Source organism: Biomphalaria glabrata, chromosome 10, assembly GCF_947242115.1.
Source record: "Biomphalaria glabrata chromosome 10, xgBioGlab47.1, whole genome shotgun sequence".
Taxonomy (NCBI): Eukaryota; Metazoa; Mollusca; class Gastropoda; family Planorbidae; genus Biomphalaria; species Biomphalaria glabrata.
In genome coordinates, this window is record NC_074720.1 from 10,802,914 (window position 1) to 10,819,209 (window position 16,296).

At 37.4% G+C, this 16,296-nt stretch overlaps 2 protein-coding genes across 2 annotated transcripts in view; one reads left to right on the plus strand and one right to left on the minus strand.

Moving 5' to 3' along the window:
* LOC106074572 (uncharacterized) overlaps positions 1-2,631 on the plus strand; it is a 41,205-nt gene extending 38,574 nt beyond the window's left edge. Inside the window, exons 15-16 of the mRNA XM_056045094.1 lie at positions 428-661; positions 1,610-2,631. Coding sequence (XP_055901069.1) covers positions 428-661; positions 1,610-1,793 — 418 coding nt within the window. The 3' untranslated portion in view covers positions 1,794-2,631. The remainder of the gene's footprint in view (positions 1-427; positions 662-1,609) is intronic.
* A 3,775-nt stretch (positions 2,632-6,406) lies between these two features.
* The window catches only part of LOC106074563 (uncharacterized), a 46,465-nt gene continuing 36,575 nt past the window's right edge, over positions 6,407-16,296 (minus strand). The window contains exons 3-4 of the mRNA XM_013235347.2: positions 11,487-11,519; positions 6,407-6,596 (exon numbers count right to left, since the gene is read on the minus strand). Of these exons, the coding sequence (XP_013090801.2) occupies positions 6,511-6,596; positions 11,487-11,519 (119 nt within the window). The 3' untranslated portion in view covers positions 6,407-6,510. The remainder of the gene's footprint in view (positions 6,597-11,486; positions 11,520-16,296) is intronic.

The window sequence follows — 16,296 nt, forward strand, 5'->3', positions numbered from 1 at the left end:
TACGTAATCCAATAACACCGGCGAAAGGCCGAACAATCAATATACATTAGTCGACGCTGATACTGAATGTCGAACAAATTTAATAGCAATGAAGGGAACCATCGAATGTCAGCTAACTCTAGACGTTTATAAAATGCTACATTGTCCTGGAAGTAGTCTGTTTACGTCGGCTGATATTTCGTTCTGTCTCTAAAACCTAGTCTTGTTGTTACTAGTCACGTCATTGTCACTATCTCCCCTATTTCCTAATCGTGCTTTAACAGGATATATTTGAGACTTAAAAAGTAATAGTTGAAGACTGGAGGAAGATGTAGAGTCTTGACATAGCGACGAAATACTTACCGCAAGTCCTACACCTTTTCCGGGTTCCCCCTTGACAATACATATATTTGTTTATGCATGAATACATCTTGATTGATTGATCTAGGAATGCGTGTCCTTTCTTGACCATCAAGTACATTGTGGACGAGGTGTGCTTCTCCCTGGACTACATGCAGCAGCTCCATCAGAGCGTCGATTACCAGGACGAACTATGCCGCCACGTGACACACCAGTGTTTTCACATCACCTTCCAAGACGTGGAGATCTGGATGGACGTTCATCGCATGCAGAGGCACGTCTGCTCCAAGATGGACAGCGAGGCTTTCAGAATGTGTATGAGGTAAGGGACGGGGCTGGACTATCGGGACCAGATCTTACAAGTGATGTCGGGATTACTTCGTGTTTTCTACAGCATCTATATGTCATGAAAACTTATGCCAGGCAGACTTTACTTTATATGTAATACAAACCTTACTCCATGTGTCATGCAGATGTTACCTCATATGTTATTGAGACTTTACTGCATATGTCATGTAGACTTTACTGCATATGTCATACAGACTTTACTTCGTATGTTCTTAGCAATAGCCACAGAGAAGCCGATCCATTTCGTCTCTTCGTAGTATCAGCCATTTGTTAACTAATTTTTCTACTTTTCCTGATTTCTGATACCCAGCAATTTTCTGTAGCATGCTTAGGATTTAATTTTTCTTTCAGCATCAGCGTTTAGTGTCCCACTGGCGAAGAAAACACTTTTTATTTCCTGGGAAGCTGATGTTACTCTGCCAAATTTTCCACAGTTTGCTCATGGCAGCGGATGCCAAGCTTACACGTGTTTTTATCTCTTTCATTGATCCTCCCTCTCTTGTTATATTCCACTCTAGGAATTTCTTTTAATCTTTGGCCATTCACCTGTATGCAACATCTCGTATTATTACCCTAGTACGTTCCTTTTTTTCTGCACTGATTTCCACGCCAACCAGCTGCACCATCCAGTTTTGAAGTAAGATCTTGTACGTGGTCTTTATTTTCTCCAATGAGGTCTATATCGTCTGCAAACCTGAGATTGAAAATAGGGCGCCTGTTTATGGTAATTCCTTCTAGAGATTCCATCATGATATGTTAAAAAGAGCTAAAAATAGTCTACCTGTAATCATTATGGAGGTGTGGGGGGGGGGAAGTCTTTAGTATGGCACAATTTTCGACTAAGTCTTTTTTTTGTGTGTAAATGGATTCTGGATACATTTGAAATTACCTGTTTACTTTTAGCGCTTCTTTATTCCTACAGTTCCCACTGCCCCCAGGAAGAAGTCGACCATTTAAAAGAGTGCGCCTGTACAAAACAGTACGAGAGACAACTGAGTCGTAGTACAGGCAGCAAGTTCGATGTTTCTAGTTGGCTTGGTTGGCGAGCGTCTACCATCGTCTTGCAGGTGGTGTGTGTAGTGCATAATCTGATCAAAACTTATTAAGTACTCAATGAATTAATACTATAGAAATATATCTACCCACGCCGGCTTGAGAATCACTTTGATATAGTGAACTCTTTTAGGTTCTTTCTGAACATCATTTCCGGTTCAATTGTAAGTTCGTTGCAAAGGGGGTTGGTAGTTCAAGAGTAAATGTGCTTTTTTTTTTTAAACTGATCATGTTTTTAAAAATAGAGTGTGTAAAGCTCTTTAAATATATTTTTCTACGGCCAAAATAGACTATAATTATTCTATGTATATTTCATCGACTATCCAACAAAAAAATGTGTAAAGCTGATGTCCTGCGTAATGAATAACTCAATTCTAGCAAAGTTTGACAGGAGAAAACAGTGTGCCCAAAGAAAGAAATCGTTGAATATTTACGAATGAGAGAAAATTGGAAAGGAAGAGAGTTAGGGGCGCCACACTGTAGGGCTGTCATTAGAGTTAACAATGTGCACATCAACTGTAATATGGAGCTCGATGTTAAGTGCTAACGCATATAACAAAATTATCATCAAACATATTGAACAACATAAGATATTCTAATCCTTCCACGTCACTGTGTAGACTTTGTAATGTTGTACTCTGTCAAGTATTGAATATCATTGACGTATTGTATATGTTATAGAAATCAACGTAATATTAAATGTGAGAGAGCGAAGCCATAAGCAAACTCTAGTTTGTTCTCTGGACCACATGTTTGATTAGAAACAAACATTTAGAAATATTCGAGGTTGAAGTCATACACTAGCTATATTATATTTTGTGATTGTGTTTCAGAGTTTGATAAATGCTTTATACTTCAATAAACTCATTCTTTATAAATTTTTTTAATGAATTGAACATGAGCCTTTGAACTGTCTATTTATTTAAATTGTGTTCATTTTAGGAAACATGAACTTATTTTGTGTGTCATTTCATTTTGTTATTTCGCAATCGCCATTTGTTTATTTATTCCATTGGTCTTTAAATACACCGAAGTAAGTTTATGTCCATGGGAATTAGCAGACGATATATTCGTTTTAAAGAGAAATGTGGCAGCTAATTTACAGTCTGAGAGGAAACGTCATGAAAACGTCATGAAAATGTCATGATTAGGGAACGTTTAGAGGGCGACACTTCCTAAAAACAGCTTGTAAAAACATCTTCTAGAAAAATATATATTCATCTTCTATCAACGTATTCTAAAAATATCTTCCATAAACATCCTCTTGAAACATCTTCTAAGATATCTTTAAAAACATCTAAAATATATCCTTTTAAAATAGCTCTATCTTCTAAAATATCTTCTAAGATATCTTTAAAAACATCTAAAATATATCCTTTTAAAATAGCTTTATCTTCTAAAACATCTTCTAAGATATCTTTAAAAACATCTAAAATATATCCTTTTAAAATAGCTCTATCTTCTAAATCATCTTCTAAGATATCTTTAAAAACATCTAAAATATATCCTTTTAAAATAGCTCTATCTTCTAAAATATCTTCTAAGATATCTTTAAAAACATCTAAAATATATCCTTTTAAAATAGCTTTATCTTCTAAAATATCTTCTAAGATATCTTTAAAAACATCTAAAATATATCCTTTTAAAATAGCTCTATCTTCTAAAATATCTTCTAAGATATCTTTAAAAACATCTAAAATATATCCTTTTAAAATAGCTCTATCTTCTAAAATATCTTCTAAACACATCTTCTGTAATCATTTTTTTTAAATATCGTCTATAATACGTCTTTCTTCTAAACATTTTAAAAATCATTTTAAAATATCTTCTATAAAACAATTACACAAACCTCTTCTAAAAACATTTTGTACAAATAATATCTAAAAGCATAAACCACATAGGAAATTGCAACATAGTACATATACTAAATAGTCCAAGTTTTTTTTTGTCCAAACATTTTCTGTTATTGTTTTATTTTGATTATTTTTAAACAACCAAAGGCCAGTAATTTAAACATATCCAGAACGAACATTCTTGAGTGATTGTCCCCCTTGAAAACGCTTAAGCTATAAATAAATATGTTGGGAAAACTCGACAGCTGAAATAATTATATATAAATAATTTTGACCTTATATTCACACTCGTTGCTAAGACGCTTCAGCTTCTAACATCTCGTCTCATCATGTCCATTAACTTTCAAAGTAGTTATGACGTGACTCGTGGGACTATTCGCGTAACTCCACTCTTCGGTCGTCTGCTGTTGTTTGTAAATGTGTATCCAAAAAAATAACTTGGATTCAAATATTGGTTATTATATCGTAAGTAAAAGCGAGTTCAATGTCAACGGCTGCATGCCAACACATCGAGGAGTATTCTAATTCTCCGTACACGACGTCCCCAGCATTAACTCCTCAACTCAGTGGGTGCTACGTACAGGGGCCCCACAAAGACGGGCTCTTTCTCCAGTACTGTTCAGTAATAAAGCTTTTAAGATTCGTTAACTTTAGTGATGACACTGTGACTGTCGGCCTTATTGCAGGAGGCGAAACTAGGGGACCTAGGAACACGCGTAGGGCGTAATCATTTTCTGTCAGGGGGTGGGGGGGTTTCGGGTTCATCTAGGGTATGATGTATTTGCCCGTGAAGTAACGTCTGTATTCTATAAGATAAGAGAAACTAAAAGTCGAAGTCGAAGTTCAATTTAAAAATACAACTATACAGACTGGTGCGCTTATAATCATTTGAAACTGAATGTTACATAAACTATAAAAAAAACAACTATGTATAGACTTTGTAAAAAAAAAACCTAATATTTTCTAACCTCTATAGATACACAGTGTTACTTCAGTCGTTGAATGACTAGGGTTTATCTCATATAACTCTTAATCGTGTGATTGTGGAGCCTTATTCTCGAAAAACATGACCGTCCAAAAGTATGGCAGGATAAGGAGGCATTCGCTTTGGTGGTAGAGGAGCTAACCATTTTCCTCCGGCACGCTTCTCTTCCAGGAGCACATCATCGTGGTCGTTGTGTGAACACCCTGCTTTCTCTAGGGTGGCCAAGGGTACTGGTTGCTCGCTACTGATGAATGAGCAGGCAGCGAGTGTAAATGTACACTAAGTGGGTTATGTCCACCCCCCTCCCGACCCCGGGGCAACGGTAAGAGACCTAACGGGAACTCCGAAAAGTGGATAGCGCTGGACGACAACTCGAGGGTTGATTGGGATCTTCCGGGTCAAGGCCAATTCTATGGTCAAAGACTGGACTGACTGGCGCACCCTTCGCGGGCTGCGTCGGGCGAACGGGTTGGCGCCCATGAGCTAGACTCGTTCCCTAGTAGAGGAATGCGCCGCCTAAATGGTAATTTCGAAACTGGGAATGTCAAGAAATGCGCATCAACCCACTCCTGCCCTACAGGAAACTTTCCCGCCAAACAGTGGTAGTGACAGCTGAGGCAGGTTTCTTCTTGCCTTTCTTGGTGACACAAGCATAGGTTATGCACACTGCCGCTCAAGAGCAGTAAGTAATGCCGCCAACGGTCTTAACTATACAATCATGCTGAGCTCAGTTACGAAAAAAGCAGACCCGAACAGGTTCCGACACTCGGGTAGCGGGCCCTAGCCCATAAAATCCTTACTAATGGTGTTACTCTAGTCTAATTCATGTTATAAATATTTAAATATCTAAATGCAGCTCCTTGTTTACGACACTACTAAAGCCCCTACTCTACACAAAACTATTTTAAAAAAATCACTTTTGAAAATTAAAATATGCATATTTAATAGAACTGTTTAAGCAGACGACACATATAGAACTGTTTAAGCAGACGACACATATAGAACTGTTTAAGCAGACGACACAAATAGAACTGTTTAAGCAGACGACTCAGACGACACAAATAGAACTGTTTAAGCAGACGACTCAGACGACACAAATAGAACTGTTTAAGCAGACGACTCAGACGACATAGACGACACAAATAGAACTGTTTCAGCAGACGACTCAGACGACACAGACGACACAAATAGAACTGTTTAAGCAGACGACTCAGACGACACAAATAGAACTATTTAAGCAGACGACACAGACGACACAAATAGAACTATTTAAACAGACGACACAAACGACACAAATAGAACTATTTAAGCAGACGACACAGACGACACAAATAGAACTATTTAAGCAGACGACACAAATAGAACTGTTTAAGCAAACGATACAGACGACACAAATAGAACTATTTAAGCAGACGACACAAATACTTAATCATATATCTTCTATATGAATCTTATCGTAGTATTCTTGTCTGTCGAGAAGGCGTGTTACGTAAACTAGTTTTCTGATTCGAATTAACTTTGTCTCTTATCTTTCTCTTCTAATACTTTCTCCCTCTACATCCCTCTCTACCCTCCTGTCTCTCTTCCCTTTTCTCTTTCCTCCATTGTTCTCCTTCTTCCCACTTCTCTCTCTCAGTCTCTCACCTCGTTCTCAACTTTCTCTTCTCTCTCACCTCTCTCCTTTCTCTCCTTTCTCTTTACTCTCTATTCTCTCTTTCCTTTCTCTCTCTCCTTTCTATTCTCTCTCTCTCCCTCTCTCGGTCCTTGATTAATTCCACGCATAGCAACATCAGCATTAAAAAAAAAAAAAGGCAACCAATAATTATTTGTTAGAAATTCATTTCTTCAAGTCTTTCGCAGTTACTTTTATTATTGCATCTTTGCCCATATTTTTTACAAATAAAAATAGACGTTCTCCTCTATGGGTGGATCTCAGCCTTTCAGCATCATCTCTCTCTGTCTTTCTTGCTTCTCTATTTCACGGATGATCTGCGACACCACATCAATGCCTGTCATTTCTGAAACGAAAAACAAACAAACACCTATGTTCGACTAATGTGGAAATTAAAACACATGCCTAAGTCTCAACGTATCAGGAAAAAAAAAAGTTCGATGACTTTTGGAACTTTTTGCCTATGGATGGTTAGCTCCCTTCCACCAGCATGTCTGAATAACTATTCTAAGATGGACCTGCCTAAATATGTTACATCAAAATTACCGATGACTCGTATCTTAAGACGCTGGGGGCTAGAGGCAAGGTCGAAGGCAGAGCTCACCGGGGAAACACTCACCCGTATTTCTCCCTGCACCACATCAGCCGCGCAGGTGTCCACTATAAAACGGCACATTGAAGAAAGGTGTGATTAATGGCATGGTTTCTGAGGCTCTCTTCCATCCCCTCCAGAGCAACGAACACAACCTTTTTGTACAACAATGAGGATTCTGTTTTGCCAAATTGTCTCCAATAACAACCGTTTCCACGCGAGCTCCACGTCGAGGCCCGGACCATGATTTATCAACAGCTCGCTAAGTTCGTACTAATTATTGTTTTTAGGAGAGGCAGTAGTGACATATGTAGGACATAGTTCAGAGGGTATTAATACCTAAAAGAGACTCGGGTTGGAATAGAAGAGAGAAATATTGATAGAAAAAAATATTATAAAATGAAAATAAGTTCTGATATATAATGTTTCGGATGGATGTAAATACTGCATAGTAAGATGCAACTGAATTGTTCTGATTGTTTACATGATTTAAGTTATCTATATGGCCTACGCAATGTTATTCAATATCCTATCTTATATTATAAAGACGTTACTTCAAAAAAAAAATGATTACGTTCTACGCGTCATACAATGACTTTAATTCTGCCAAGACACTGCTTTACCTGGCTGGCTCAGGCAACCCATTTTTTATCCTTGTGTCTTTCTGGGTATTTTATTAAATTTTGTTTTTGTATTTGAAGATTATGGTTCAATATTTTTTTATGTATAATTGCTACTTTACTTTTGAGTCTTCTGTCCTGGAGGCTTTCTATATTTTCTGATTGTACTAAAGGTGTTACTCTAGTCGAATATGAATTTTCATTTTTTTATGAATCTCACTACTCTATTTTGTGTCTGTTCCAGTTTCTTAATGTTTTCTTGAGTTAAGGGGTCCCAAACAGAGGATGCATATTCTATTATTGGCCTAACCAAGGTTAAATAACATTTCAGTTTTATGTCCTTATGTATAGCAAGAGTCGATTACACGTCACAATAGCTAACTCCAGTACAGTGGGCAGTGATGGTTTAGAATAAGAACCTGACACTAATAAAGCATTGTCATAGATTTGGAAAAACGTAAGGATGTGATCACTATTTCACGTGACCACGAAAAACCAGGCTGCGACCTGCATATTTTGCAACACCTGTTGGAAACAAAGCCGTTGTATGCAAGAGGTCTATTTGGAACTGGAAAATAAATGATAGTCTTGTTTTTTTTGTTGTTGTTGTTTTGTGTATGTGTTTTATTTTATTGTTTATACAAATACTTTGTATTTGTATTTAACTGGAATGAAAGTATGGCCGCACGGTCTTGATGCCATGTTGTAGCCTTTTCTTTAGTGTGGTTCCAATTCTAAAACTGGTTTGAAAGTCTGTACATATTTTGTTTTAATCAAATAAAGCTAAATCAACTGGACAGAGATGCAAGGGAACTGAAAGAAAAATGTTTCAAAACACATTACATGTCAATTTTGTTTTTACATGTGCACAACGTACCGCGTGCCAATCTCAAAGCGAGGCTCCAGTACTCCATCTTGTCGTCTGTCACACAAAAAATAAACTAAAAATCGATGCTTCCGTTTTTATATATTTTTTTTATTTTTTTTTCCAACCCATGTCTTTTTTTGTTTCAATCATTCTTTCTCTCTCTTTCTCTCTCTCTCTCTCTATCTCTCTACTCTATTTCTCTTTCTCATCTTTATTCTCTTTTCCCCCTTCTCACTCTCCCACCTTTTCTCTTTATTTCTTTCTCTTCATCTTTCTCTAGTCTATATCGTATTATTTCCTTTTTTCTCTCTATTTCTTTCTATTCATTTCTCTTCTGCTTTCCTCTACATTTTTTTCTCTATCAATCTTCCTCTCCCTTTCTCTCTCTCTCTCTCTTTCCCCTGTTCTTTCTTTTTCTCTCTTCTTCTCCATGTTTCTCTCCCACTTTCTTTCTTTAATTTCCTCCTTTTCTTTCTCTCTCTCTCTCTCTCATATTTTCTCTCTTATTTTTCTCTCTCTCCTTTTTCTTTCTCTTTTGTCTCTCTCTCCCTCTTTTTTATTTCTTTCTCTTCTTCTTTCTCTCTATCTGTTTCTCTAATTCTTTCTCTCCCCTTTCTCTGTCTCTTACTTTTCTTCTCTCTCATTTCCTCTTTATCATTTTCTCTCGCCTCTGTCTCTCTCTCTCTCTTTCTTTTCTGTTGTTTTTTTTTCTTCTGTTTCATTCTATTTTTTTCCCGCTTTCTCCTTACCCCCCCCCCTTTTTTTTTTCTCTCTTTCTCTCTAAGTAATTATGTACCGTTCAACCAATAGACGTTCAGATTTCAAAAGAAGACCTGATGTTCGCTCCCCCACCTACTTAACCGTTTCCTTTGCGTCTGCTCTGTTTCAATGTTCAACAACTCCATTACGAAATACTTGAAACCAGCATTATTTATCCTTTTTTTCATTAATTGTTTTAATTATTATAATTATTATTTTAACCCGAAACTATAGCCTGTACCCTAAGAAAGATCTACATACGTATTTTAAGATGTATAGGTTTAGATCTATATGTTAAGTGTTTTTTTTTTTATTTTATAAATGCACTTAATGCATATTTTTTTTAAAGATGTCAAGTTATCTTGATAGAAGGCGCATCGGGCTATGATAATGAGAGATAAAGGAGGAGAGTGGTAGAGGTAAGGACTATTCCCTAATCGTTTGTTGATTCGTATAATTGTGTATTTGTTGTTTTTTGTGTGTTTCCAAGACAGTTTACAAAGATTATGCTAAGATGCGACGGGAAAAGAAAATTATATGACCCCAGTCCTCTGAAAGGTCGGCATCAAGTGTTTTCCTTTGCTCTGAGTTGCAGAAATGCATTATCTGGTTAAATTGAGCAATTCATTCTCTTAAAATAAATGTGCAAGTAAAATGAAGTCCAATAAAGACAGAGGCGGCTCTGGCCATTAGTAAAATGCGAGGGAAAATCTAAGAATCTAAAGCGCACCAATGTCTTAAATGGGCGTAATGGCCGTTAGAATCATCTTCGAGTTTAGCGGGCCTGTTTTGTTTACGTAAAAAATGTTCAAATAACAAGTTACAAGAGTCGAAAGAAATTCCACCATTCTGACACGAGAAAAAAAAGAGTAGATTATGTTAGCGGAGAGGTATTTAAATGTCTTCTTATTTGTTTTCGCATGGTCATCATGTCAGAAGCCTCTTGCGAAAACTGCATATTTTCTTTAAAGTTCGAAGTAGAAATGTCATCACTTTTTTTGAATAACTTTAATTTTTTTAAAAGTCACCTTTATTTGATTGATATTCAAATACAATTACAATAGATTGAACGATATCAAGACTCTTGTCAGCATGTTAGAGGGGTTCGCTTCCCACAGTTTAGGGCTTGGAGGCTGCATGTCTGCATTGTTCGGGCTGATAACAGATATGCCCTTTCAAGATACCATGTGCTACCCCAAGTCGGCGTCTGATATAAACATAAACTACCCAGTCTCTTTCAGTTGGGGGCTGCTAAAAGTTCAGGGCCGCCCTTGAACTTGAAAATAATACGTATAAATAACGACTTGTTTAAAAGATGCTCTCTTTGTCTGGTGGTCAAGAGCCATTGCCATATGTCTCACTCGCTATTATGTAAATGTCCATCTGTCTGGACGGTGAGATGCTGGTCAAGTAAAGTAGTTTCGATCTAACGCTTGGTCAATATCAGTTCATTGGTCACTATCAACTCTGTTTGTAATATCAGTAGATGTTTAAAAAAAAAAGCAGTAAAAGATACCACTTTCAGACCTTGCGAAATATGGAGTCGGACGAAGTAAAGGTCATCTGTTTTTATGGCCTACGTTTCACGCGTGTGGCCAGCACAACATGTGTAGGCGTAGATCGGGTACCAATTAGAGTTGGGTGGACTCAGAGGCGTCCTAAAAATCCTGAAGTTCAAAGTTCCAGAATCTTAACTGGGATAGCATCGTTCGTTAGAGTCTAATTGTTTATATTTGAATGTGTTAAGGACACTTAGACCTAGGACCTATATAAAGGCTTATAGTTTATAAATAATGTTAGTTGCTGTAACAATGACAACAATCACTCTGTGGTGAGAAAGCGAAGTCGAGCACATTTTATAAAATATTACAACAAATATTACAAAATTGAAAACAAACAGCAAATTTACAATAATAATTTATAGCTTTTATATAGCGCTACTTTCATGCTTATAGCATGCTCAAAGCGCTATGGTCCAATCTCATTTGTGAACCAGTGGAGGAAGGGGTATCTGGGAGAAAGTTTTCCATGCTGCCTTTGGGCGCTCAGAAAACATAACTATCCCAGTCGGGTATCGAACCTCGAGTCCCTTTCATAAGTAGCCAAGCCAAGCCAAGTTCAAGTGTACTTAGCCTCTCGACCACGCGTCTTCCTAGTGCATATTTTCCCAACCTGTTTCGGCCGGGCTGTGTGTGTGTGTGGGGGGGGGGCATATAAATTCCCGACCCCCTTGACGGCTTTTGCGCAACGTGGGCAGAACTTTTGTGTGTTCGGACAGCATCTCGTTACGGACCATACAGTTTATAACAACTATTGTATCATCATCGGAAATAAAATAGAGAGTATTGAGATCATTATTCTACATAAGTCTTCGTCTCGATAAAATAAAGCACATACCCCACAATGGTTGCCTCTTGTTTAGATGAATTTCTGAAATGGACAATAAAAAACAAAATTGATATTCCACAAGAGAAAAGTATATACATACATGCAATGAATAGCGTATCTATTATTGATACAGTGATTAGAAAAGATCATGTTTACATTATACAAAATAAAATCCCTGTGCTTTAACACTGCTATAGAAGAAAGACAGTGAGAAGAGCATAATTAAAAGATTGAACTCATGTTGTTGTTTTCAACAGAGAAATCAAATATTTCTGACTAGATACTTTTGATTTGTTTCGTGTGACCGTATACATTTTGTATTTGACAACATTCTGATCATGTTCGAGTCTTAAGTGCTCTGTTAAGCTCTGATACCAATTGTATGATTCAATTATAGACCGTTGCCTGCAGGATTAAACTTCATCATCATTGGCTGGCATTCGCCACGAAATGGATGTGAGGGCGTGAGGGTATGGTTGTGAGGGTTTGGCGTGGAAAAAAGGGGGTGAGGAGGACGTGTTGACTAAATTAATTAGTAAAAGCTTTCTGATTGTGTGCTACTGGAAAGAAAGCTGCGATAAAAAATAAAGAGACCAATTTACGATTGAAATAGTTTCCTTTAGTTCGGTAGATGAGTAAATTAGTTAATGATGATACTGAAAGTAAAACCTACATACAACCTATATACATTGTTAAGGCCTCCGCGCGGTGTTGATTCTTGGCAATCTGTCTAGTGTAGATCTGACTGGAAGTAACGCTGAACTCAACTACTTCAGTAACACCGGCGAAAGGCCGAAACAATCAAATATGTAGTCGACGCTGATATGTTGTTCTACAAATATGTTTAATACTCAAGAAGGGAATCGTCCGATGTCAATTATGTCGTACTCAAGTCTACTACTCTACAAGAAGCGTCTTCCTTTTAGCGTCACTTAGAGCGTTCTTATTTTTTAAAGATCTGTCACGTCACTTGTCGCTAATTAAAACTTTCCCCTTATTCCCGAAACAAATAACTAATTCCTAATCATGTCATAACAACATATACAGGTGGCTCCACTAGGTTGTTGTGGTGGTGGTCATGGATAAGTGCTCCATTACCTACAAAATGATGGCATGGGTGTCCGCCTCTGACAGCTAGTCCAACTCCTTGCCTTCACGTGTGGCTCAGATGATCAGATACTGGCTTTTGCGACATTGTTTTCACTCTCAGAACAAAGGCAAAGGCGAATAACTGGCACCTAAACTGTAAGCTTGGGGCAGGAGGGTTCGATAGCCTTGGCTGGCTACTCATCTAGAAGGGAAACTCTGAATTCAAACCTCTGTTGCGCAATTATAAATAATTGTTTTGTTTTGTTTTTTTTTCATTGGAATGAGTTTTGGCGTCTTTGTAAAAAACTAACTTTTTGGCATCTATCTACTTAAAACCGGCTCTAGAACTGAGCCTGCCTCATATAGCCTATGATTAATACAAAAATTAGACGCACTAAATGTATCTTCCCCAGCGGGGAACCAGACGAATTTTTTTTCTCTCTATTTTTAAATAATGTCATGAAATTGGGTCTATTTAGTGAAACACATTTTTGTTTCTCAACCGCTTTCCTAGTATTGAAATGTGAATTGCCCTAAGACCCGCACACCACACACACACTCAAATAGGATGACAGCCACATTGCCATGAAACGAGCGGGTTAAAGGGACAAATTTAATTTTGATTCAACAGGATTATAAAAGAAACTAGAGACTTTTAATTCATTTAACTCCTTTTAGTAATATCAAACCTAAGTGCAAACATTTGAAAGAACAAATACTCTCCTCAAGACTTTACACACTAAACATTTGGTTTCTGTCTGAGAATATTTTATTAGATTTTGTCGTGGGAGATAATTAAGATAAAAATGAATTCTCAGTTACTTCCTCCTTCTTTTCGGACATACAGCTCCGCCCCCTTCAGTCTCTCTTTAGTCTTTAATGAAACTAATCTTTGTACAAAGAGTTCGGTTTAACGCATGCTTGCGAGCTAATAAAAGCTGCTTATAGTAATAATGTCGTAATGGAAATGTTATGGGATGAAAATTATTGTATATGGGAAAAAATTAAGACCGGACCATACATGTATATAAAATAAGTAACAGAATTTTTTTTTAAAAGTTCTCCTTTAGAAACCTTAAGACTTTTCATAATAGCAGAGTGATATAAAAAAAACAACAACTCCACTCTTAGACAAATCCTATACAAAGTGTAATTGTATCTATTAGTAGTAGATCTAGAATTCTAGACCAACAACAAATAATCTGTGCGATTAGAAATATTTGTACAAAGCTTATATCAGCTCGCTCTGTCCCACCACATAGTGCCCATCACCTGTTCCCCATCACATAGTCCCCATCACATATTTCCCATAATCTGTTAACCATCACATATTCCCCATCGTAAGTACCCACCATCAAATCCCCATCACATATTTCCCATCATAGGTACCCACCATCAAATCCCCATCACATATTCCCCATCACATCGTCCCCATCATATATTCCCCATCATCTGTTCCCCATCACATAGTCCCCATCATAGGTACCCACCATCAAATCCCCATCACATATTCCCCATCATATGTACCCACCATCAAATCCCCATCACATATTCCTCTTCAACTAGACACCTTCAACTAGTTTTCGCTACATTTCCCCCATCATCTTGCTCTCTTTATATATTCCCCTTCCCATATCCCCCGTCAAATGGCGTCAACTATTCCTCTTTATCTAGTCCCCATCAATTAATCCCCATCACTTATTCCATATCACATTGTCCTCATCAAATATTCCCCATCACCTTTCGCCCATAGATTAAAACATTTCAACACCCAGGCTTTCTTTACCAGCTTTCTTTTCCTGGACTTTTTTTTTTTTTTGTTCTACAAGGTGCAGAGAAATCGTCATTCGTCATTCATTGAACTCAATGATCAACACGTTGTTTGTTTTCTTTCTTTGAATAACCATGAATGAAGAAGTCATTTTCCCTGCCATGGTTTTGAAAGGCGAAACAAAGCCATGAATAAATAAAACTATCTGCGATGACGTTGAACTGGATTGCGCTGAGGCATGGGCTGGGCTTTGTCCATCACTCAACGAGCACAAAAGCTGTTTTGATGATCACGATTGTATTGTCTTTCCATGACATTTGTAGTCTGAACCTCAGCGAGCCATTTGAAACGCATTAAAATTCTTATTAATATGTTTAAAATGCTCAGGTAGAATTGTATCACGCCTCGTGTCGTCATTTAGCTGTCAGGAGTTTCGGCTTATTTATAGTGTCTAGACCAGATCATAACATAAGCAGATAGAGATACATTTACAAACACGAGATGTTCTAGAGGGCTTTGTTTGTAAATATAGTTTGGGGGGGGGGGTACGTCGCCTGTATCACTTTCTTTCAGTCCAACAGATGTCTTCAAAACATTGACTCTTTGGACTACCCTCTCCCTTCCTCTTTGACCTCTTGTGAAGGTTGTAATGACCTGACCTGCCTGTGTGAGCGTCATTAGTGAAGGATCCTTAGTGACATAAACCGCGTGACTAAATTATAAAGCCTAAGCGACTGTCATAACGAAACAAACCAATATGCAAACAAAACACATTGTTACACATATATGTCCAGTAACTGGAAATGAAATTAATATTTTCTAGGTCAATAACATATTATTATTATTTAAATCTGATTTCCACTGTCTTTTTTTAGTTTCATTTTATTTAAACGCTATTAACTGATCTCTACGACTGACCTATATCATAGGCCCTGCAAAGTCTGAAGAAAGGTTTAAAGAAATGATAATTGTTAAGGCACGATTAGGAAATAGTTATAGTTTTTACTTAATGACGATGACGTGATAGTTTTAAAAAAGTCAGATCGAAATACAAGCCGACATAAACCAGACGCTTTCATAACAACGTAGAAATAAGAAGCATTTTATAAACGGCTAGAAGTAGGTGACATTCGACGGTTCCCTTCATGATTATTAAACGTGTTTGATGGTCAGCACCAGAGTCGACTACCTCTGTTGATTGTTCGGCCTTTCGCCGGTGTTATCGGTTTCTGCATTCAGTGTTACCTCCATTTGGGTTTGTTTGCTTTCGACATCGCGGAAGCGCTTAACATTATCCATGTTTTAGAATAGTTAGCAGCTCCTATCCCTGTAATAACTTTGTCTCTAATCTCTTCGTTTGTGATGCGGTCTTTAAATGTGATCCCTAGGATCCTTCTGTAGCATCCCAATTCCATTGCTAGGATCCTCCTCTGTAGCTCTGTAGTTAACGTCCAAGACTCGTAAGAATATAAAATGTGGTCATGACTAGGGTGCGCATCAGTCTGATTTTGGTGTCGAGGCCTATGCAAAGTGCTGCTGTGGACTGTGCAATTCGGGCCAGTAGTTCAGGTTTGGTTCTCTCATCTGAGGTATTTAAAACTACTGACACTTGTCAGCTTTACACTTCCAATACTGATGCCCATTTTAAAGTCCTGTTGGCTATTCGTCGTAATTTGAATGTATACTAAGTGCTTACTAAGAACTTAACAATTGTCTGTCCGTCCGTCCGACCGTCCGTCTCGTTTAGATCTCGTAAACTAGAAAAGATAGTGAAAATCCCACATCATAATATTTTAGACCATTCAAAGTTCTGATGCAACGGGTACTTTATTCTTTTCTGAAAGCGAAAAATCTATTTTTTATATCACTTATGCAAGCAGTTTTTCATAAAAATACACTATTTTTACAACTATTCACTATTAATAGTAACAAACACTTGATGCTGTTAGTAAGGGGGAT